Source organism: Lampetra planeri, chromosome 26 (assembly GCF_965212315.1).
Source record: "Lampetra planeri chromosome 26, kcLamPlan1.2.h2, whole genome shotgun sequence".
NCBI classification, from domain to species: domain Eukaryota; kingdom Metazoa; phylum Chordata; class Hyperoartia; order Petromyzontiformes; family Petromyzontidae; genus Lampetra; species Lampetra planeri.
In genome coordinates this window covers 1,461,493-1,487,031 of record NC_136132.1, presented here as the reverse complement: position 1 = coordinate 1,487,031, position 25,539 = coordinate 1,461,493, and the positions used below count along the sequence as shown (strand labels likewise).

At 49.2% G+C, this 25,539-nt stretch overlaps 1 protein-coding gene across 2 annotated transcripts in view; it reads left to right on the top strand.

Annotated features, from left to right (window-relative positions):
* Nucleotides 1–19,015, top strand: part of LOC144727552 (sal-like protein 1) — a 29,875-nt gene extending 10,860 nt beyond the window's left edge. For both annotated transcript variants that reach the window (XM_078606422.1, XM_078606423.1), the window contains exons 2-3: nt 10,338–13,921; nt 15,381–19,015. In XM_078606422.1, the coding sequence (XP_078462548.1) occupies nt 10,338–13,921; nt 15,381–15,842 (4,046 nt within the window). In that variant the 3' untranslated portion in view covers nt 15,843–19,015. The remainder of the gene's footprint in view (nt 1–10,337; nt 13,922–15,380) is intronic.
* The last annotated feature ends 6,524 nt before the right edge of the window (nt 19,016–25,539 follow it).

The window sequence follows — 25,539 nt, the reverse complement described above, 5'->3', positions numbered from 1 at the left end:
CTCAAATCTGCCTGTCACCCCCCCCTCCACTGCCCCCCCCTCCCCGGGGTGGGCTGGGATAGACGCTGGGTGGTGAGAAGTTACATTAGGAAAAGACCTGCTGTTTTAACCTTTGGCTGCCTCTCCACCTCCTTATCGGCCGGTGTTGGGGTTTTAACATTGCCGATGTTTGGCGGGGGCCTTTAGCCCTCCTCGCCATTGACCTGGGCTGTCGATTGTTTTGCCCGTTGCACTCTCACGTGTCTGTCACTCGGCCCGGGCGAGGGGCGTGCGCCTCGGCTACCGCGCCGCCAGCTTAGCGCTGCGCCGCGGGGCTAATCGGGGCCACAAGCGGAGGGGGTCAGCCCCCCCCCCCCCCTTTCTCGTTTGCGACGATGGATGGTTATCTCCAGCGGGTTTCCCCCCCTCTTTCTGAAGGCAACAACTACTAATGATGGTAACGCGAGAAGAAGTGCACTTGAGCAGCGAGTGTCTGTTTACTTCCAAGGGCGCCCAAGTGCACAGAGCATAGCAAAATACTTTTGAAGCGAAAAGTGTCTTTTATTATGAAATCCCAACTATGTTTATTTTTGCCTTCCCGAGCACGCTATTTATCTGTGCATTGCACAATTGCGGTCAGCGCCTGTTCAAAAGATAACGGGCGAAACGTGAACGTACGTAATGTGCCTCGGGTTAACTTTTGTACACCTCGAATCTCAACAACCAAATTTAAAAGTGGTTACCGATTCAATACGATAAAGCAATGGCAATTGCATTTCTTTATTTGGCCGTTTGAATGGTACTAAATAGAGTTGAATTTCCGTGTAAAGTTAATGCGCAAGGAACAGTGTGCATTGAGCAAGGGCTGGTCTTATCTGCCCAATTATGCAGCAGTTGCTATTTTCTGCTCAACACAAAAGCTGCTGGTCGGCGTTTTGAGGGTCCGTCATGTGGGTGCCTTGCTGTCGGCGTTGTAATTATCAGTGCGCTGGGCAAACGTCCCAGTGCTGAACACCACCACGGTCCGAGCTGTCCCATGAAAGCTTCCACAACACGCCAAGCCCCAGGACCTCAAACGAGTCGTCGCAAAGTTCCGAGAATACACGTGCCACTGACGATCTGTCTGCGATGTGTGAAATAATATACTTTACAGCCCTTTGTCTATTCACTGCTGGATGGAGGTCTTCCCCATGATGTGTCAGCCATGTGGTGGTGGGGGTGGGGGAGGAGTGTCGTTTGGACATTTCGTCACGTCGGTCAGTGCGGGATTGGTAGGAGCGGGAGGTGTGGGGTGGGAGACGAAATCACAGGACCGTTTGAGTTATCATTTTCCCTCTGATGTTAGCCGTGGCTAGGGACCCAACTCGGGTCACCAGGTTTCATAAAGCATTGTTGCTACCCACTGCGCCCCACCGCATGCACCCCCCCCCCATTCCGTGACATTTGTGTAAGTTACAAGTGGATGTTTGGCAATCGGGAAGGGGGCGAGGATTGGGCGGAATGTTTTACAGGACACTCAAAGACTGACAGGAAGACCACCCACCAAACACGAGGGGCCTGCAAACGTCCACTAACCCGGCCACTCGGGGGGTGTGCGTGTGTGTGTGCCCCCTAACCTGCGATTGCTTATCTAGCTGTAGGAGGAGCTTAATGGGGTGCGGAATTCGTTAAATAGCCCTTGTTTCGCGGCGGTGATTTCAGGGATGCGTGCCCGCGTGTCAGCCTCATCCTCCTCTTGGCACACACACGAGGCAAGAGATGGAGAAGAATGGAAACAAATGGGGGGGGGGGGGGGATTGGTGGTGAGAGAGGGGGGGGGGCTTAGGGGAGATAAATTTCAGCTGTCAACTCAGCAACCGGTGTGATTATGTCATGGGGCTGTTTGAAAGTGGGAGCCGAGCGCGCGTTTATAATAGGGGTTGTATGACAGTCTCGGCTATCGGTGTACAGAGTGACTCGGGAGCTCCTTCCCCTCCTTGTCATCGCTTGTCAGTTCCCACTCGGGGATGTCTGTGTGTGCGCGCGTGTCTGTGTGTGCGCGTGCGTGTCTGTGTGTGCGTGTCTGTGCGTGTCTGTGCGTGCGCGTGTGGGCGGGGGGGTAGGAGGCGGGGGTGAGGTAGTTAGCGCGAGAGCTCGGGGGTCAAACGTTGTTGAGCACCGCGCAACGACGCGCGGGATGGATGGACGTGATATGAGCGCGGTGACGATGAGCGCTGGCGCGGACCGTGATTAATGGGCCCGTACCCCCCCCCCGCCCACCCACCGCTTGTTTTGTTTTATCTCGTCACTGTTTTTACTGTACGTTCAAGTATGTTCAATGTTATTTTTAAAACGGGGGAGGCTTTGTTTTTTTGCGAAAGCGGCCGCCCATATGTGCCCCCCCCCCCCCAGCGCACACGCGCCGCGCGCCATCGAACTCGAATTGATAGCCCGCGTCGCGCGTTCTCATTTCTCATAATGCACGCGCGCCGTAATGCACCTTGGGATAATCAAAAACCGTTGTCAAGGACGGCGGTGCATGGCTATGTTGACACGCCTCGCTTTGTTGCCCTAAATCGCCAGCAGATGCTGTCGCAGGCTCGTCGTTAATAAAGCGGCTAACTATTCGTGCGCTCCCACCGCTCACGCAATTAAGTGAGTTTTGGGGGGACGAGCTGAATTATTAACATCGCCCGGCTTCGGCCCGTCGCTGGCATTTAGCGAAAGCCAGCGAGTGTCTGCGCACGTGCGCAGGTGAGACTCGGTGCGCGCATTGCGTGCGCACGTGCGTGTGCACGTGTGTGCACGTGCGTGTGTGTGCACGTGCGTGTGTGCGCGCCGCGCTCGTTTTGCGCCGAGGTGTGCTCACTGCACAGCGTAACTGGAGAAGTGCGTTTAGGGGCTAATCTTTTGCAGGAGGTGCGGCTGAGTAATGGGAGTAGGAAGTGGGAGAGGCTACATCCCCTAGCTCGAGGCTTTGGGGGGGGGGGGCAGTTGGAGCGGCGCGTCAGGCAATGACATCGCGGTGTGCGGCGGCGGTGGCACGGCAGGTGGCGAGCAGCAGCAAGGTGCTGGCGCTGCGTGTGCCGTGCGCTGCGTGTGTCTTCTCGCGGGCACATGCCGCTAGCGGATGGGCGGGAGGAAGTGGCTCCTGGCGTGTGTGGTCGCATTTACATATGCGCCCTCTTTAAAGCAAAACTTTCAATATCCTCGTGGCCTCTTTGTAGAATAATACAGCTGCACGATGTTCTTCCTCTCTTATGCCCCATCGCCACGAGGCGTTATTATTAAATGCCGAAGTTTCCATCTCGCAGCCGGTGCCTTTTGATAAAAAATATTTATGCGCGGATGCATTCTTTCAAGGGGGGGGGGGGGGGTGGTTGTGCGAGCTTGCGTGGGATAGCGCGTCGAGTCTAACAGCAGAGGAATGGGAAGTTGAGTATCGCGGGTATGAAAGCAGCAAAAAAACGATCGCGACTATAGCTTCACAATTTGCTCATCATACAAAACTTGCAAAACGCCATGTGCTGCACCGCGTGGTGAAAGGAACTCGCATCTGTGAAGCCCCTTTGGCGAGACGTCTCACCTGAGCAGGTGTATCGCGCGCGACCATCTCGCGGCCCGGCCACCTGCCAGCGTATCAATGTTAAAGTATAAATATTCCCACGCACGCGATTGTGCAAGGGGCGGCAGGGTTGGTGGGTGGGGAGGGAGGGGACTTTATGCAGTTGCCCCCCGTATATTTAGGTGAGCCGTGGAAGCGCGGTCCGTTAATCCCGCAAAGTTTTATTGGATGTGGAATTACGCGAATTTGCCGTTCCGACCTCGCGCCGTTGTCATGGAGGGAGGGTCGATATCCCCTGCATTATTCCAAAGATTGTCCTTTATTAAAAAGGCGGGCTCCTCGTAAAAGCTCAAATCGTTGAAGCGAAGTGGCCTTTGATGTATTCCTTTCCTGCAGGATTACGTTTTATCTGCTTAAAATAAATTGCAGGTTGCCTTGGGAGAGGAAGACTTGGACGAGTGTGGGGGTGGATATGGAGAGGGACTTTGTGTGCGCACACGACGACTTGAATGGAACTCACTTAGTTACCACGTCCAAGAGACGGTTGTGAGTGGCGGACGTAAATTCTAAAACGATGTTCCAGAAGTGATATTAAGCTGAAAATGTGACTGAAATTTTGTTGAGAGTGTGCTTATTATTAGATGCATCTGATGGGTAAAAGCATGGCCAACTTTTGGGTCCACTAATTACGGCCCAGAGCTTGATTTGTTTGATTCGTAGGGCAGGGTCAGCCCTTCAGTTCGAACATTTCCTGAAGTCACATGCTAAACACTTAAAGATATACTGTCCTCATTATCAGCGAACTAAGTAATCTGCCTGTGTTTGTGTGTGACACCGGGATGGGCAACGCAATCTACCAGTTGTTGGTATAAATACATTGGTGAGTTTGGAGTAATAACAATAGCCCACAATCAAACGTATAGATATTTCCACGTAACAAAATTTCGTAGTCCCATTTGCGGAAGGCACCAGATAACATTCATTTCACAAGCGGCAAATATTTGTTTTTTTTTAGCGAACACCCAAAATAATTCGCCAAAAAAATGTTGTTGGCTGCTAATTGCTCAACAATGAATGCCCTTGGCAGCAATCTCTTGCGGTACGTTTGTCTGTTTGTAATTCGGCATTTTGGAGACTTTAACATTTGTATTCCCGTGAGGCTAACGACAACCCGACCAACGACGACACGAGCGTCCGAGAAGCGCCACTCGAAAGCGCTCCGGTGGTCGTCCTCCACGCTCCGTCGTGAGCGGCTACAGGAGTCCGCGGCTTAAGGCCGCCCGCTACTTGAACAAACATTACCAACAAAAAAAACTCGAAGGCGTCCCCAAGTCTCAGACGTCCACTTAGCAGATTCTGGTTCTGTAAACATGCAAAATTGCATGGCTACCGACGACTTAAAGTGGCGCAGCGCTGTGGAGAGAGGGGGGAGGCGGCTTGGTGGGGGGGGGGGGGCGAGGGGGGGGACAGGAAATCGCAAATAAATACAACTGTTTCTAAAAAGACAGGCAGCTGTGTCTTTATTACTGTAATTAAAAATGTGTAATTTTATTGTCATAAAAATGAAATGTAACGGCCCTCTTTATATAATTGATTATTATGCCGCTTGTAATGTTTGTTATCTATTTAAAAAAAAAAACGAGAATGTATTTTCCGTGGTTGGCTTTGAGAATTGAGCTGGACACATTTTTGCGCAGTGGGATGAAGGAGCCATGGCTGCTGATTGTCCGAGTTCGATAGTTTGCTTGTGTGTGTGTGGATGCATCCGATGACCAAATCACCCCAGATGCTCGCCATCCCATTGGCTCTCGGAGGCAAAGCAGGGTTGTGTTTGCTTAGTTACTTGTATGAGAGACCACCTGGGAATAACAGATGCTATAGGCTTGGCCTGCAAGGTGTCCAATAGATGACGGTACAAAAATATTTTCTCAAATCTATCTTTTCGGAGTTTAGTTGTTAACCCCCCTCATCGTATGCTTTGCCGGCTTTCTCCGCACACTCCGCTTCCCTCCCATATGAAGCCAAACACTCATGAATATGGAATTGGTCAAACGTCCGGATGTAGCTGAAGCCCTCCTGAAAAACAGATTATTGGCACTCGGTGAGGCTGTTCTGGATAAACAAAAAAGGGCATTGTTGTTCCTACTGTATAATCACAATAATTAATATCATTATATACATTCACTGACGTGCTCGCGCTCGGACGCACATGTGTGCGTGTGTTTGTGCGCGTGTGGGAGGTCAGGAAGTGCGTATATACAGAAGCTGCGTGGACCCAGATCTGAGCTGTTGGCAAAAGTGCCACGTGAGATCAAGCCTAGTGGTTAGGGGGAGGAGAGCTCCTGGCTTAACAAATGAGGCCCAGTCAGGCTGCCATATCCCCTTGGGGAGCTTATTTTTGCATGAATGAGCAGTTGGAGGATGGATGGTTGGGGAAGGGGCGGAGTGCTGGTGGATTGTGTGGAGTGGGGGCCGAGGGGTGTCGAGAGGAGAGAGAGAGAGAGGCACAGTGGTAGGGGCAGCGAGCGCAAGGCCGTGTGAAGGCATCGAGGAGTACTCGCAAGAATTCCCTTTCTGCCACCACTCAAAGCAGTACGCCGGTCCGCTGCAAACACCTGTTTTAATTTTACAGTCTTAACATAATTGCAGGTACTACAGATTTCACAGAGTCATTTTTGCAGTCACGCAGCTACTCCCGGTGATTGGCAGCGCAGTCCGAAAAGTCGTATCTAATTGATCAATTTCGTTGTTTAACCCATTACCTACCACAGAGCCTGCTGTGTGTTGCACGTTTTAGGGTGAATTTCAGTCACCGCAGACCAGTGGCGTAGCGCGATTGGCATGGGCCCTGGTGCAATGAATGAAATGGGAGGGCCCCCCTGTCCACCTTTCATCCCCATGCCTCCGGCACGTGGTCTCGGGTGCAGTTGCACCTCCTGCACACTCAACAGTTACGTGACAGCCGCAAACCGAATGCAAAGCACTCCCACGAAGCTTCAGTGTTCTATGCCACTGGAGAGTATGTTGCCCATTGTAATCTATCCTGTAAACACTTTATCACTGTCGGTGAATTAATTTGGCATCACGGTTAGAAGCGCGCAGACAGTGTTGGGAAGACGTCATGGTAGAAGGCAGAGTTAACGCGATGACCCCTCGATCTTCCGAGCTGGCTGAATGTATGGTTGATGCGCCTTTGAAAGTAAGAGTTTTGCAGAGTAGTTACTTATTACAGTCTGTGCCGCCTCTATTAGGAATTCACTCGGTTCTTCATTGTGCTGAAGACCAAGCCGCATTTTTCGTTTCTCCCTGCGAGACAGGCAAGTGGTCTTTACAGTCAAACGTAATGATAATTATAATACGCTCCACTCCCGGACGACTGCCTCCCCAACGCCGTGTGTCAGCTGTGCGGCGGCGGCGGCGGTTGCTTGACCATATTTCACCACGCCGGGTCGATTTGCGTATTGGCGATGAAGTGGAGCCGGGAGCCGGGACCGGTTTGTGGATGTCACTCGGCGCTGATGTTAGCGGCGTGCCTGACCACCCCGCCACCACTCTACCCCAGCTTCTTGCCAATTGCTATAATCTTCACCAAATAATACCTGTACGATAATTATAATACCTACTATAATAACAATAATTCCTGTTGCATTGTTAACCAATAGCAAGATGTTTTTGTGTAATTTTTTTATTTTTAAAGGAATGTATGTACACGGGTGGCGGCTTGTAAGGGTATGAGTCAAGCACTTGGGAATGTGGGGATTAAGCTGGCCAGCTGGACCGCACGGACACTCGCCCAGCTTTCATCCTCTGGGCAGCATAAGCACACAACACTACATCAGGAGTCAGAGGCATTGCCCACCATGGGTTGATGCCCCTCCCCGTGCCCCCCCCACCCACCCACCCCCACTTCTCCATCGTACCAAACAGCCTGGAATCATCAGAGATCCGGGGTTTTCAATTTTTTTTGACACAGCTGAATGGCTCTGGGCGAGTAATGATGTACCATCTGATACAATAATTTGTTCCAGGAAAAAAAATTATAGCTGCAGGTTTAGGAACAAAACCGGGATTTGTATGGGACATTGTTAGCGTTGCTTTTATCTGCCACTTTAATATTTAAATGCGTTGCAGTCCATGCCCCCGGGAGAGCTGCGATTGCGTTGTTTGGAAATTCAGTTATCGTGAGATATGACTGGGATCCACATTGCAGAATTTGCCAAAATGTAAACAATTAACTGTGGGCTGTTGGAGGGAGTGGGGGTAGAGGTGGTTGATGGTGCAGTGGTTAGCAAACTATGGTTAACAAACTGCACTATGAATCCAGTGATCTCGGTTTGATTCCAGGTCACAGCTAGCATCAGTGGCAAGTGGTAATATATGTACCGGTTCTGGAAATCCTTCTTCACAAACCCACATCAACCGGCGCGGTGAAGTATGGCCACCGCAACCTTCCATGACCGACTCACACTGTGAATAGGCCATAATCCTCGATTGACAAAAGTAAAAAAGAAATTGTGTCTGTTTGACCGGCTCCCCTCCATTACACTGTCCGCTCATAGTTATTTTGCAATTGGCCTTGTACCACGAGAGACGTGTGGTGTGTTTTGTGAGCAACAGCGACAGCGCGCGCACACACACACATGGTTTCATCAGATATATTCGGGCATGTTGTTGGAAGCCCACAGTAGGAAAACTGTGGCGGTGATCAACCAAGAGCCGATGTGCACACGCAGTGCATGTTGCAAAAGATAAAGGTTACCCTTGAAGCAATGTGTAGAGGGATCATTTGTATTTATCGTTTTGGCAGAACCACATTAACAAATCTTGAAAACAAATGAGTGCCAAGGGTATTTGTTGAGATGTTTCTGGGCGTATTGGGCAGAGGCGCTACCAGAAAGGGGGAGGGGGGGTAGTGGCAACTGCCCCCTGTTGTGAATTTCTGCTGCGTCAAATACCATGCATGTACCTTATTTTTTCATGAACGTAAAATTACAAATAGATAATTACAAGAACAAAAATAAAACGTTATTTACACGCAATTCAGTTTGTCCACCCTTCTGCGAGCGACTTTGTATTGGTCGAAGCGAATCTTCCCAAATTTATATATTTTTTTGTTGCTTTCCGGGCGCGCCGCTGGTATCAGGCACAAGGCTGCGTCATCTGTTTAGGGGTGGGAAGAGTTTAGATTGGCCCTCGTTCACACATTCGGTCGGAATCGGCGCGGAGATAGGAAGCTAATGAAGAATGAAAGGCGAAGCTCCGTTGTATATGTGATTGGAAATGCAGGCCGCTAAATCTATCCACCGTACACATGGGATTGTGACATCTGTGGCCAGTGTACCCCTGGACGACGGGAGAGGATGTGCATGCCCCGGGAGATGAATGACAGGCTGTATTGATTTATTCATCCGGACCTTGTCGTTTGTTTGAGCAGGTGCAGATTTGATTCTGTTTTCCAACCCCCATGCCTCACCCCACCCCCACTACCATAGTCCCACCCCCATCTCCACATTGCCCAAAAAACGTGAAAATTAAGATGTCTTTTAGTGAGACTGCGAGCATTTTTACGGCGCACAAATCGGCGCCGTTGTTACATCTCGCGCGGATTTATCTCCATGAATTCCAATTACTCGAACTGTGCAACAGATCACCGTCGCGGTGATATCAGTGGCGAGAAATAATTGTTAAGTGATTTTTAGTTTTCTAATAGTAAATGTGTTCGTGGCGTGCATGAGGCACACACTCAAATATATATTTTATATAAGCATTCATTATTGTAAAAATTCTATCTTTATACAACTACACTCATGAGAGTAGCTTTTTACGTGATGAGAAAGCAAGAAGAAACGCAAAAATAGCATGAGCCTTCAATAACAGGTGACTATCCTTAATACAACAGCCTTGGCAAGCGCACACGTGTGCTCTTTTTACGCTTCTCCAATATATGCTTTTTTGTAGTCGAGATTTACATTCCGTGGCGCTCACGTGTCGAAACTGTCGGGCCGTTCGGTATTTTCACAGTAACTTAAAGACACTGCAACCCACAACGTAACTACAGCACGACAGCCCACGCCTCCATCAAGGGATCATTTTGATATCATCGTCGTACGTTGATTTCCCCACTTTCTGAGCGAGCTTCGTCATTGACTCGGTGCACAATTAACATCGTTCGGAACGGTTACAGACTAAACACGTGTTTCAACAAAAGTGTGAATTCGGGCTTCCGTACAATTGGAAGTGGCAGATCCGGGGGTAGAGGTCACAAATGCAGTTTGTTTGGAAGCTGCAGGGATGTGGAAGGCACTCTGCGTTAAAACCATCAACTGCTGATTAGGCCCTGAAAGGCTGTCACTTTGGGGCTGCCAGGTAAACTTGCTGAGACAACCGTAATTTATCAGGAAATGAAGAGAGCCGCTGGTAAAATGTGGCGCTTAATGACTTGGAGCCTTGATTTGTGTCTTTCAGGCCAGGCTGCGGTGAGCGGTATGAAAATATTGGAAATCAATGGTGTCTGCAGAATTTCATTAGCCTGTGACATCTGCAGTTGATGTGGGCTCATAATTCGATGAAAAGTGCAAAGGGAATGATTAGCTCTGGGAGAGAAAACGACAGGGAGTCATGCACGGGACATGAGAGAGCCTTAACTGGAGCAATTTGACCACTGTGAAATAATTGATCTTTTGACACAAACAAGCTTGGTAAGTGAAAGTGGTAGCTGATTAGAGGTGCATCTGTTTGTAATGGGTCTGTTCTGTGCGCCTTTTCGGAGCTGACGAGTTATTTTGTTGTTGTCCTGCGCTCTCTTCCATCCCAGGCTCTCCGGAACAAGACCAGGATAAAGGAGGTGGACAGAATGGAGGAGGGCTCGTTTGCGACCATTGCTGTGCTGAATTCTTCGACCTCTGCGACTTCCTCCAGCACAAAAAGTGCTGCCTGGAGAAGAGAGTCGTCTTGATCGTCAAGGACGAAGAGGCAAGCCCTCCGGAGGAGTACCCGAGCGCGGCCTCGCCCGGCGAGGGCACGGAGGAACCAGGCGTTCGAGAGGAGAACTCGGGCACCCCGGAAGACACCGAACGCCCCACCTCTCCGAAGGTGAGGAGGCTCGATGAAGAACCGGGAGGGGAACCCGAGATGGATGAAGAGCTTCCAGAAAAAGAATCCTGCAGTGATCTAGGTACCTCGAACAACGGCGAGACGACCGCAAACAGCCTACCTCCTCACTTGAAGTCCATCGCTTCCACCATCGGCACCAGCATGCCAAACACCAACGTCACGCTGGAGACGCTGCAGAGCACCACGGTGGCCGTTGCTCAGTTCTCGCAGCTACCCACCAGCCACGGCATTGGCGGCATTGGCGGCATTGGCGGTATTGGCGGCATTGGCGGCTGCAACTTTGGCATCCCTGGATTTGGCAGCAACATGACGCTGGGCCCCAGCTCGCTGCCCATGATCATGGAGCAGCTCGCGGCGCTGCAGCAGCAGCAGCTCCACCAGCTTCAGCTCATCGAGCAGATCCGGGGTCAGCTTCTGCTGATAGCACCGCACTCGTCTCTCTTTCCGACATTCCACTCCCCGGCTAATCCGCGTGGCATCGGCTTGCTGCCCAACCCAATTTGCCCCGCGCAGCTCCCTCCCATCACGGCCGTTTGCTCGGTGCCAAGGCTCTCGGCTCCGGTGCTGGGCCAGCACAACAGTTTGAACAGCTTGAAACAAGAGAAACTACCTCAAATCAGCCAAAGCACTCCAATCCCATCTGTTAACAGTGAACCACCACCTGTTAACTCTACTCCAGTTACTCTTCAGGCTCCTGAAAGCTCATCATCTAACACCAACACAAAGGCCTCCGAACCTGTCAGCCTCCCACTTCCGATTTCGTCCAACATCACAAGTGTCAGCAGCCTGCTCGGCTGTGGATCGAACATGAACAGTCCACTCTTACCTCAATCATCCACTTCCAGCAGCGTTATCTTCCCAAACCCGCTCGCGAGCATCGCCGCCACCACGGAAGCCGTCGATCCTTTCTCTGCGCTTTCCAGGCAGAAGAAGGGCAAGCCTCCCAACGTCTCCTCGACCGACGGCAGAAGCAACTCCGAAGAAACCTTCTTCAAGCATAAGTGCAGGTTTTGCGCCAAGGTGTTTGGCAGCGACAGCGCACTTCAGATCCACCTGCGATCCCACACGGGCGAGCGGCCGTTCAAGTGCAACATCTGCGGCAACCGCTTCTCCACGAAGGGCAACCTCAAGGTCCACTTCCAGCGCCACAAGGATAAGTACCCCCACATTCAAATGAATCCCTACCCGGTGCCAGAACACCTGGACCGAGTTCCCACGAGCTCCGGAATTCCATATGGGATGTCCCTCCCTCTGGAGAAGCCCGCGACATCCTGGCTCGACAGCAAACCCGTTCTCCCTACTCTGACGTCGTCCTCGGGATTCCACCTCCCTCCGACCGTCTCCAGCCTGTCTCTCTACGACAGCTCCCCACAGCCCCTGTCCGCCCCCATGAGCGAGTGCCCCACCCTCTCGCCAAGCTCCACCAAGAGCAGCTCGACCCCGACCGGCAACCTGCCCACAAACCAAGCGGGCAGCCCGCCGCCACCGCCGCCGTCGCTGCCGCCACCAGAGAAGCAGGAGGATGACTGTGGGCCTCCGGAACCGGACCCCAAGCCGGAAGACATCCAGCCGGATGCCCAGCGGGACGAGCGGGAAGGTCCGGCTACGGCGGAGAGCTCGGCCAACAGCGCGCCGCCCAACTTGCTGCACTTTGAAAACTTGCCGGACGTGAGCCCGCTGCACCCGCTGATGAGCGAGTCGATGAAGGCCAAGTTCCCGTTCGGCGGCCTGCCCGACAACGTGCAGACGTCCGAGACGTCCAAGCTGCAGCAGCTCGTGGAGAGCATCGACAGGAAGCCGACGGACCCCAACGAGTGCGGTATCTGCCACCGCATCCTAAGCTGCCACAGCGCGCTCAAGATGCACTACCGCATCCACACGGGGGAGCGCCCGTTCAAGTGCAAGGTGTGCGGCCGCGCATTCACCACTAAGGGGAACCTGAAGACCCACTTCGGGGTCCACCGCGCCATGCAGCCACTGAGGGTGCAGCACTCGTGCCCCATTTGCCAGAAGAAGTTCACGAACGCGATCGTGCTGCAGCAGCACATCCGCATGCACATGGGAGGTCAGATCTCCAACGCTCCGCCGTCCGACGCCGAAGCCATGGATTCGGACGGAAGCATGTTCGATGAGAACAGCATGGAGTCGATGGCGAATGAGCTGATGGACGACCAAATGGACGATGAAATGGACGACAATGAAACTCCGGAAAACGAAAGCACTGACTCTGTAATGCCACAGGCAGACCATATCCTCGATCAGGACAAGCAGCAGATGTCCCCCCCACCGTCGGCTATGTCCAGCTTGGCAGCCCTAGAGAACCAGATGAAAATGATCGACTCTGGCTTGAGTCAGCAGCTGCAGGCCAGCTTGAAGTCCAGTGAGCACGGCTCGAGCGAAACCGACCAGATGACAAATGACTCCATGTCTGCGGGCGACTTGGAAAATCAGAGCGTTGGAAGCCCTGCCATGTCCGAGTCAACTTCCTCTATGCAGCAGATTCCTTCTCCCAACAACATGAACTCCGATAAGCTCAAATTGAAGTCCCCGGAGCAGGCTGCTTACGACGAGTTGCACGGTGGACACTTTAAAACCGAACCCATAGATCACAGGTTTATGAACCCAGAAAACAGAGGTGCGCTTGATCTGACGTCTCCTTATAATGGTCCCGTGGGCTTGAGACTGGAAGAAATGAGTCTGCTCTTTGCCAGCAGGGAGCGTGAACGGATGAAGACGACCACTTGTGATATCTGCGGCAAGATGTTTGCGTGCCAGAGTGCCTTGGAGATCCATTATCGTAGCCACACCAAAGAACGTCCTTACAGCTGCTCCGTCTGCAACCGGAGGTGCACGACCAGGGGCAATCTGAAGCAGCACATGATGACCCACAAGATAGACTTTCCCAATCAGATGTTCGAGAGCGGCCCGGCCGTGGGACCGAACCCCAACATGCCTGGCTTGGTGCCCGGCACGGTGATGCCCCTTATTAAGCCGGAGCTCGACGGGAACAAGTTTATTTCCTCCAACGAGCGCCCGGAGATGCGAGCCAGCTTGCCGGTGGGCTCCTCGCTCAGCGCCATGCCCGTTCTTCCGTCGATCCTGAGCCAGCAGCAGCCGCCCCCGCCGCCACCGCGGCGCACGCCCAAGCAGCACATTTGCCACACGTGTGGGAAGACGTTCTCGTCGGCGAGCGCGCTGCAGATCCACGAGAGGACCCACACGGGAGAGAAACCCTTTGCTTGCAACATCTGTGGCCGCGCCTTCACCACTAAAGGAAACCTGAAGGTGAGCGTCCTAAAGTGTAAGCACTGCTATAACAAATGGCCAGGCTACTGGATGTAAGGGAAGAATGTGATTTGCTGGCATTTAGAGCGAAAAAGAAAATCCACTAAGTTCTGGTAAAATGCAAATATTTATAACCACAAAGGAAATATATATGTATTCGGATTTTGTATTATTAGTGCATTTAATTAATCCATTCAAACGTAAGTGGTATTACGCTTAGGATGTCCTTACATATAATGTGTTTAAGTGTGTTAAAGATACTTAGAAGTGTTGCTGAAGGCTTTCCCACGTTGCTGTAAAATGTGAATTTGTTTTAAGTGCCGTAGCGTCCGATGTGTACAGAACACGTTTGCATGAATAGCGCTCTATCAATAGTACAATTTACTTTAATGACTGTGCTCTGCTTATTCTGTCAAATGCCCAGCAAAAACAATTAAATATCCTACAGCTTTTGGTACTGTTGACTCTCTTGACGCAAACAGTTATTGTTTGATCCCACTGGATATAAACCTTAAGTGTAGATTCAGCCCAAAACATGTTTTGGTCTGATGGTGTTTGGATAAGAGGCTACTTGTGTTCAAACAGCTTAAATTTAAACAATTCCCCTGAAAACAATTATCGTGTGGCAACTTGAGCATATGTTTGTGCCTGCCGGTTATTGTACCTTTGTGAAAGAAAAAAAAAGTCAAACAAGTTCATTTTTATTAGCTAGGTTAGCAGGTGTGTTCTTTTGATTGCTGTGATTTTTATTCTTGGTAAAACACAACGAAGTTGAACTTGCTTAATATCGCACGGATGATGCGTCACAGTTTCATAACTTAACTTGCACTGTTTGTCTTTCGTGATATAAGACCAACATTGCTACATACCAATATTTCACTGTTCTGTGACAATAATTGGCACGTGGGACATAACTGAGCTGTGTTAAATGAGCGGCCAGTGCGTGGTATAGATAATAAACATCACAAAGATTTGCGATTGGGTTCTACCGCGTGGTGATCGCCACAACGTCTGCCGCTTTGCTGCACGCTCTGGGAGCTTCTGGTGGAATTGACGAACGCAACTGAATATTCAATACGGGTAACATAACAAGAATATGAGATCCTGAAGAAGCTCCCGGGCGCATGGAGTGAAACGTCGGACATCGTGCCGAGACAGCACGCGATGGTGACTTGAAAACACATCGGAGAGCGCTGTGTTCAGCACAACCACCGCAAAAAAAAAAACAGCGCAAAAAAAACCCCACAGTTTAACCCAACAGCGAGGCCTCTTTTTCTCCCATTTTTATTATCTCCCTAAATAAATAAAAAATGTGACTGGCAGCGATAGCACACCGCTGTGATATTAAGCATAGTTCATCGCATTATAAACATATTTCTATTTGTAGAGATTGGTCACGAGTCAACTGCATGCGGGTACTGAGCTGTTGCTGTTTATTCTTGTCTATCGCACATTGCAGGTGCACATGGGCACTCACATGTGGAACAATGCACCCGCTAGGCGGGGACGTCGCCTCTCTGTGGAAAACCCCATGGCCCTTTTGGGCGGTGACCCCCTCAAGTTCTCAGAGGTCTTTCAGAAGGACCTAGCGGCCCGTGTCATGAACTCCGATCCGGCCTTCTGGAACCGCTATGCCGTGGCTTTCACTAATAGCCTCTCCATGAAGACCAATGAGATCTCCGTCATTCAGAACGGCGGCATCCCGCCCATCCCCGTGATTCTCGGAGGGGGGGGCGTGGGGGGCGGTCGGAGCCCCCGAAGCCCCCAGGTGGCGGGCGTCATTGGCGTCATGGAGAAGGCTTGCCCACCTGAAAGTCCCGTTCTTCCAGCGTCCGAGAAGATGGCCAACGTAGTAGAGAACGAACAAAACCATCACTTTGCCCGCTTTATGGAGGACAATAAAGAGCTTGGAGTCAACTGAGAAGAAGATCTCGTCATGATTAAAGAAATGAAAATAAGATTTTTAAAAGTATATTAAACAAAAACAATGGAAACACTCCAGTAACTTGCTCCTGAACTGGTTCCTCAGAATGGCATTAGCAACATTCATTGACGAGTCTGTGCAGAAGTGGCAGCAGTCCTATTGTGAAATTCAGGCTTGAATTACTGTAAATATTTAAGAAGGTTACTTCTTATACTCCCTTTGTGAATGTGTGTGAATTCTGATTATTTTCGGCCTCGGCACATTCGACCCACCCTTGCCCTTTGACCCTTGACCCCCCCCCCCCACCGCTCTTCCCCTGTGCCCGTCCCCCCTTATCCAGACAAATTAACAGTACCAACATATATAACATGGTGGTAATTTATTAATTAAAATATTTGTCTTAATATATGTAGTACGTTATTTGTTAGTTTTATGCCTGCTTTACTGAAGGAGTTTTGTAAAAGGTATAATATGCATCAAATTTGATAGTGTTTTTAGGTAATCAGTCTACGCTGAACAGCATGCCCATTCGATTATGGTGTGTGTCACTGTAAAAGTCAGAACTTGATGTAACCCGAAGACTTGTACCACGGTGCTGACGAAACTGCAGTTTAGACCACAACTGTAGGAGGCTTAAAATTGCTGCGTAAAAAACTGGATTTGTGGCTTATTTTGTAATTTCCTAACATTTAGCGTAACTTAGCTGCATTACATTTGTTTCTACACCTGTCTTATGCCTAATACGGTACCATTGCATGCTTGGTCATTGGAACAAGCATACCACGTACTTGTCTGTTGTTTATCAAAAAATATGAAGAAAAAAACTGAAAAAAATGAACTTGTTTGATAACGTTGTGGTTCTTACACAAAGAGCTGTTTTGTGGGTCCCATTTTACATAGGCGGTATATCTGACTCCTAGTGAATGTTTTTAAGTGTTGCTCTCTTTTGGTGATATTTTTTTATGTGATCCAGTAAAAAAAAAATCAAATTAAAGAAGAGATTCAAATCTTCATATACACGTGTGAGAGTTTGGACAAGTCACATTAGTATATTTAATTTTGTTTCATTCTACGGTGAAAAACAACAACTCCCAAGGCGTTTATTGTTTTAGCGGAATAAAAGTTCTCCCTCGAGTACACGAAACTCGTACTCCTCGTTGAACAAATGATGCAGGATATTGCAAAGAACAGCACAAATGTAAACCTGATGAACCAAGCTTAATTTATCTGACCCGGCAATCGGTGGACATCAATACAAGGTTATTAGTTTCAATACATTAATTTAAAATATGAGGTACATAAAAATGTCCTTGGGACACTTTAGATGACACCGACAAAAGCGGGCAGTCAAAACGCTTGATGTAAATTTTGGAATATCGAATGCTTTAGCAGACATTAGGCGTCTTCTTGTCGATAATTAGCAAAGAGATTGGTGCCAGAATCGTAATGAGGGTTTCAGATCATGTAAATTGCCCAATACGGTGCGTGTCTTAAAATGTGTGCGCGCTTCCTTCCAGCAAATGAAAAATTGTATGCGTTTTTTAAATAGGTAAACTCATCTGAGAAATTCTATTGCTGGTTATAGATTGGGCTTAGGGAGAGAGAGTCATAAACGGATATAAATTACCTCAATTTTTAACCATATTGACAGTGCTTTCTGGCCGATTGATTTGTCTTCTCCACATAAACTTACGCCAAACAAGGCCATTCAATTTCCTTTGCTTTTTATATCCTTGCAAGCTTGCAGCAGCAGCAGCAGCAGGAGGAGGCTTAAGAGCTTTGTGTGTGAATGTTTTGGAGGTGTAATTGTGTATTAAATTACCGCTCTAGAATGCCGCACAAATGTAATTTATTATTGAAAGAGTAATGCGTGAAACTCCCCTTCCCCCTTGCATCCATTGCCCTTTGCAGTTCTACATTATTAAACACATTTCTGATCGTACAGCTTGGCACTTTTTTTTCCATTAACCCGTCCGAGATGTAAATGAAAGCGGTTGGGATGGGGGTGGGCGAAGGGCGGGCGTGGGTGGGAAGGGTTAGGAGGGGGGGGGGTCTCGTTTTTGGGATGTGCCAGGCCCTTCTCGTAGCGTATCGATGGAGATGTCACTCTACCTCATTTTGTGATGATGCCCATGGTGGGAGAGGCCCAAGCTGGACTGCCATCAATGTCAAATCCTGGATTGTCGGGCCGGGGTTGGTAGGCTTGGGGGTTTGGGGGGGGGACATTCCAGTGATGATGCAAGTGGGAAAGCTGCCTCTTTGCTCATTACGTATTGACCATAGCTTACATGAAGACAAGTAAATTGACCTGTCACTTTTTTTGGGCCATTACGGCCGGTGCTGACCAACGAGTAATAATAAAGGCTTCACCCTGCCCCCCACCTTACACACACACACGCGAACCCTTCCGTGGTGTGGCCCCCTTACCCCCTCCCCCCCCCCCCATAACTGGCCGGTGGCTCCCTGTAGATAAAGTAAAAAAAAAGGTAAATTGTTGATCAAGTTATTTTTTCTTTCACATGTGCTGCCGTGTCGTGTTTTTTTAATATCTTTATTTGGTTGTAATTACAATTCGCATTCTTCCTTAATACTATTCCGCTGCTGGCATGGCATGTCTTCCTGTTGAGTGTTTAGGCCGTCAATGTTCCAGCGAGGTCTGGTTAATGTTGCGACCGCTTTTATTTTTTAAATCCGTGGTTCAAATTCTTGGCGCGCAGGTCAGGGCGTGCACTTGTCGCAGGAGTCACCGTTTGGGGCCGCCCTGCGAATGTTGCGTGCGTTTGACCCTACGTGGCGCGTGTAAATATCTCGGCAAAACAAAAAAAAACACAGATGTCACACACTAACAACCAACATCGTGCTGTTGTTTGGACTTAGTTGAGCTTTTTGTTTTTGTTTCTCCATCGGAATACAATGCATATTATTTTTGTATTTACTCATTGGTCGACTATGTGTGTGGGGCATTAGACCATGGACAAGTTTTTTTTTGCTGATCTTTGTGTTGTTTTGTGTCGTGTTCTTCCTGTCCCCCGCCCCCCCCCCCATAAACCCATGTCAATGTTTGTAAAAAATAAGTGCGCATTCGACATGTATGGTTATAGATGCAAGCGATGGTTTAGTGTAGATGCTTCTGTTTTTAATGTAAAATAAATATTTGCATCTTTTAGTAATCTGTGTGCATGTGATTTTGTAAAGATAGAAAGGTTCGGGTTTCGTTATAATTGTTGAAATGATACTCGCAAATAATATTGTACTGTACCAATGGTATGGTGCGTTTATTTAACAATATTTATAATTACGGATTTGTGAAAATGTTGCCTTGACTGACGGTTACAGTCCAGTATTCGTAACTTTCATGGGATGTGCAATGTTATTTTATTTTTTAACCAACATACCGACCCAACATCTCTCCCTGTGTCATGCGTTACGTTAACTTGGAATGCACATCGCGTGCACCTCGGTTAATGAAGCATATGCAAATGCTCAGGTCGAATTGTCTGCAATCAAGCCACATATACACACACACACACAATGTCCCTGAACCAATTCAATCAAATTATGCAAAGGCCGAAATGTCCACGTGTGTTTGTTGCTTCGAGGGAGACCCAACTCCCAAGACAAACCCGTTCTTAATCGCGTAACTACACATGGCGGGGCCGCGTGGTGGAGGCTGATCGACACACCAGTCTCAAGACTTCCTTGATAAGGTAATGCAAGCTTGTAAGGGACCCTCGGCCGCTCCGTGACACATCGCGGCACCGAGAGGCGTTCTCTCCTGAGCGTTGTGACATCGAGAAGGGCGCCATCGCGGAGGGAGTGGCTCACGAAACTGCGCCGCGTTCTCTAATACCTGTACGCGAAAATGGATATTGGGTTTCGACGGCGGCATATCCATTCTGTTCCAAATCGTGCGTGAGGTGCACACGTGTTGCCTCATTAGGGGGGAGGGGGCTTTCTCAATGGGGCAGGCTGCCACGATCAGGTTTCCTGGCACCTCCGATGATCACGGTTGGCTACGTACGGTGCGAAAGAAGTCGACATGCACGCACGCATGCGTGCAACGTCAAGCAGTCGAGTGATGACCCCGCACTCGCTGGCTCACCCCGGTCAATAGCTGCCCGGCGGTCAGTTGACTCCCTGCCACTCGTCTGTCGCTGCTGCCCTCGTTCGCGTTCAACGTGAGCTTCCCTCTCCCCACCCGTGTGGAGGGATTGTGTCGTCTCATCCACAGTGTCTACTCGCCACACGAGGTCGTAGAACTTCTTTCGCACCGCACATAGCCACCCGTGCTAATTCGGAGGTGCGGGGGAAGGACAACAAACTGAACACAAACATCGGTACGAAATACATGAGTTTTCAATTTGGGTCACAACACTTCTCGCTTTGTTCTTTTCCTCGCATTTGCTCGTCTTTATAATCCCCCCATCGTCTCTGTCACCAACTTCGTATCATCTTCCCCAGCTCAACACACGCATTGACGCATCTATTGCACCTTCGGTGGTGCCGTGTGTCGCTGGCCGTGATGGCGTACTGGGTCTGCACGTACTCGACAACAGCGACCTGAACACAACACGGCGAGGCACGGAGCTCGTCCGTGTCGGGATGCCGCCAGTCGGCACCCGGCGCGTGGCAGGGAGGGGAGAGGCCGGCTGAGTGGGTAGGGGGGGGAGGATGAGTTGGAAGGAAATGCGTTCGGAGTCCAGGCAGCAATCCCTCTTGCTCATCCCTCTTCCTCATGACTGCGCATCGAGGGCATTCATCGGAGCCCCCTTGGCAGACGCCGAGGCCACCACTGTCACGCGAGACAGTACACACACACAGCACGGGAGAGAAACACACCCCTCTGCTTGCTTGCTGTGTGACCTGAGCACCGCTCGGTGTGGAAGGTGGCAAACGTTGGTTGTCGTTTTGTCCGTCCCTATCAAAACGACGTTTTTCTCTCTGGCTCTGTGCCTGCTCACCCCCCTCCCCCACCCCGATTGATGGACCGTGCTGCCAACCCAAGACCCCGTCTCCACCCCGCCTCCCAGTGAGACTCACCACGATTGGAGCGCAATTGAAAGACGCCGTTCTCGCGTGCGATTTGCGTGCAAGGCTCTGCGACGTACACTCGGGTTGCACCTGCAGAGGCCGTGAGACAGACAGAGAGACAGAGAGAGAGAAAGTTCGGAGATATCGTTCGGAACAACGCCGAGAGCTGTCCGGCGCGACTGCGCTCCCCTCCCCGTGTGGCGAGGCGTGGCTCCTCTCGCGACGCCAATGAAGAGACGACGCCGCGGGGCAAGAGCGGCGTCTGCGCGATGTCGCGATAACAACACAAACACAACTCGTGCGGGCTGTATCTGTGTCTCCCAGTACACTCGGGGAGGACTTCATCCAGCAGTGGGTTGACCATGACTTAAATTTCGATTTAAAGCTTTCGTGACTGCAGAGATGCATCTTCTTGGTTCTTTCGGTAAACATCACGTAGAATGGAAATAATAAAATAATACAAATAAAACATAATAAAATAATTATCACGACGTTTCGGCCACAACGCAAGCAGCCGTCCTCCGGTGAAGAACAGGTCTGTCTTTCTTTCTTTCTGACAGACCTGTTGTTCACCTGAGGACTGCTGCTTGCGTTGTGGCCGAAACGTCGTGAGAATTATTTTATTATGTTTTATTTTTATTATTTTATTATTTACATTTTACGTGACTTTACCGAAAGAACCAAGAAGATGACCATGACTTCTTGGCGACGATGAAGGGCGCTTCGAACGGGTGCCACGCAGCTACCCGCGACACAGCCGAGTTTGTGTATAACCTCTTTGCCACCGTGCGTAGCCAACCAAGCTAAGCGGAGGTGCGAATGTTATAGATAGCGGGCTACCTTGCAAGAGAAGAGACGTTTCGGTTTTTGTGAGCTGCCGAATTTCCCCCTCTTGGCCACCACGTGCGACGTTGAGTGTGATGCTTTTGGTAACTTGTCTTTGGTAACAATTCGTTTTTGTTGTTGCTGAATTATAAGACGGCTATCAATGCAATACCATTGTACACGCATCTGTGTGCATGCTATTGCATTGTTATCGATAGTGGCTGCAACATTTACGGCTTAGAATAGGTGCGCTCATCGTCCGCGTGAAGGACCTCAATTCACGCACACGACAAAGAGGATCTGGCAATAAGAAACGAGTCGATGTATGCCAGGGGTAGAAGTCGTGGAACCAAAGTAACCCCCCCCACGCCCTCTTGCCAACTTGTGGAATTATCATCAACAGTATCAGCAACCCTCAATTCACTGCTGGATGAAGGCATCCCCCAATTCGCCGCAGTCTCTCTCACGACCATGAGATGTCACGATCCGTCTCGTGGACTTGTCCGCTCTTCGGATAAACAAAAGCAGATAACCCCCCCCCTCTCACTCACTCCTCGAGGACTTTGTAATTAATTTGTTTTGCGAAGGCTTGAGTATTTGAAGGTGCGTCAATTCGTCTCGTCCCTTGCTTGTGCGCGATGCTGGATCTTCAATCTTCCGATCTGAAAATCAAAACAAATCGGAATGTAAACGCCACACGCAATGCGCACATGCCTCGCGTCTTCTCCTCCCCTTTCCATCTGCGGCGTCTCCTCTTGTGTCCGTTCCATTGCTCGTATCCATTACAACTCCTTCACCATCACGGTTTACTCTTCCCCATGAACTTCGTCCCATGATCTATCTGCCCACGTCGAGGACTCGGCGTGCCGGGCTGCTGTTTCTCCCCATCCACGGCCGCGTTCAACCACCGCACTGCAGATACCCTGGCGCTGCCTGACTTGTGGAATTCACTCGCAGCGCATGAACCGTGTCCAAGTCCCTCTTATTAACACGACTCGATTAAAAAGACGTCAATACGACCGTGTCTGCTACACGTTAACTCGTGCTGGGTGTTGCTGGCCGCTTTGGAGTTCTGGCCCTTTTGTGCCTGCGGTAAACGTTATATACATGTTTACATCACGTGCACAACTCAACACGGGCACCAACAAACAACCTTCATCCTGTAGGAAACGTGTAGAGAGGCTGTATGTCCGGGGCTGTAACAACGATCATTGGGATCTCCGTTCATGAGAAGCCTAAAAAACGAGAGAGAGAGAGAGATTCTCAAAGCCATCACGGGAGCTCCGGTGACGACGGCGCTCGCGGGGAGCGTCAAAACCACCCCGCGGTGACGTCACGACGGCTACGCCATCCCTCGGGAAGGTTTCAAATCTTCACGATTCTCTGTCTCGACGGAGACTCAACCTGCAAGACGGCCCCGGAACTCGCGGCTAACATGTGTGTGCGTGTCTACATATATGTGGCTCTGTGCTATGAGGAAGGTTCCAATGCCCTACACGTGGATAATTCTATTTTAGATGTATATGAATGTTAGGGCAGTGTTAGTGAAGGATGTGATGCGTGGTTGTGTTGTTATTTGTGCTTGTGCACCACTTGCCAACAAAGACAAAGATCCCCCGTATAGCCTGCGATAGACTGTTGGGGCAAGTGCTGTTAGCGAGCACCTATGAAGGCCCGAACGGTACACGAGGGGATTGGTGGCCAGCCCCACGCCCGACCGCCTTTGTCTCCCCTGGTGGCGATGTTTACACAGCGCACAACGTACTCATTTGAAGCTGAGTCGACCTAGGGGAGGCCCATGACCGGTTCAGATAACGACAGTATCACCAACTCTCGCGTGTGTGTTATCTTCAAGGGCTGTTCTTCCCAGGGCTTGCCTAGAAGTTGTGTCTTATGTGTAAATATTTGCACGGGTGTTAAACATATATATTTATAATCTTAAACATACCTGAACTCACGGCAATCATTTAAAAATATAGCGTGCATTGTTTTAAACGTCATGTATATACAGTATATAATTTGATACGCACATCAGTAAAGTATATACAATTGCGAATTAAGTTCAAGGAATTCCGAAATATTTGGACAAGGTAATCTATCTGTCATGAGAATGCACATGCACAGTCTGGGTATCAATCCACTGCTGCATGAGGGGTCTCCACACGAACGCCGTGCGGGTTCCTGGGGGTTAAATGAGCACATTTCACTCACTCTGCTCTGGCCAGTGCGGGTTGGCGAAGGGTGCCGAGTGAAGAACAGGGCCCGTTAAGGTATTATTCGCCACGGATGTTAGCCGTGGTCGGGAATCGAACTCGTGTTGCGGGCTTCGAAGCGCAACGGAGGGCGCTCACCACTTCGCCACCACTCCACATTGCCCCCACACCCCTCCCCCTCCCCCGGTGGTGAATACGGCGACTCGTTTAATGTTTTGTAAGATAATTCTATCGGTCGAATGTCACCACCAATATTGAGATTCATAATTAGTTTGTTTTTGGGTTCGTCAGCTATTGTATTCTGGATCGATATCTGGCGTGCGTGTTATAAAATATTAAACGTCTTGTCGCATGCGCTCGTGTTCGGAAACCCATGACTAAAATCAGCGTACACACGAATCTTTCGTAATGTTCCAGATTCAAGAGCTCTCGTATTTACCCGCTGAAAAAGAACACGTCCACATTCTGCTTTCTGCTGCTGTTAGAGTTGTTCTTTGTGTTTAGTGTCTTGTCTGTCTCCCGCACTTCCTATGAGAACGGCTATCTGCGTACGGTGCAGAAGAAGTTCAACATACACACACACATACATACATTCTGACCTGTGTACGTATATAAGGATATCGAGTATATAGATTCGCACACATTACATTGCTTTCATCATGAGTCTACTTCATTTTGCAGTCGTCTTCCTGAACAGTTATTTGTAAGAGTACTCTTACAATGATATAATTAAACCATTAAGTTGAATTGCAAGAAAAAGCTGCTTTTAATTTTCATTCATTATTTTGTGTCTTGATCACATTCCGGTTTTGATTATCTCTCGTGTGATTGTATACACAACAGGCTTATTTATGTTTACTTACGCGTATACACAAACATAGAAGTATAGAAGCATTGCTTAATAAATGTATGACTTACACCCACAATGTATACTACAGTACTCTCGTGCAGTATAGCAGAAACAAGTCTGAAACCTTTGTTGCCGAAAATGAGAAAAAATGCAAACTTAAATTGTTTAATGATGTTTAATCCGCTTAGGCGTTAAATATTAATAAAACTATATATATAATGTTTATGAGTTTTAGCAAATATGTACTCGTGTGTAATATTATAAATAAAACATGGAATGATTATAAACATCGCGATTCATCTCAATGGGTTACACGATGTCTTATTATTAACGTTAAGAGTACTTTTATTATATACAAAGCAACATTTTTCAGAATATTAATATATGAGAGATGAGCGTTACACCAATATATTTGATTCGCTTCTTTGAATTCAATGGTGTGTTCAGACCGTATGAGATTATGATTGTGTTGCTATTTTATGAATATCAAATAATACAAGTATTAATCAAATTTGTCAATGTAATATAAATAAAAGAGTATGGATTCCTGCAGTCACGAAAGCTTCAAATCAGGATTACATAAATACTTCTCAATTGCTCGGCCGCCTTTGCTCACGTAGCCTATACCGTATGTGTAGATGTAGGTTTAATTCGAATGTATACAAGAGAGTTGCGGAATTGTCGTGAGCGATACGTTTTACAGGCCTGACTTTATCAGCAAAATGCAAGTGTATTTACATTTACAAGAGCTGATACACATTTAGACAGCACTCAA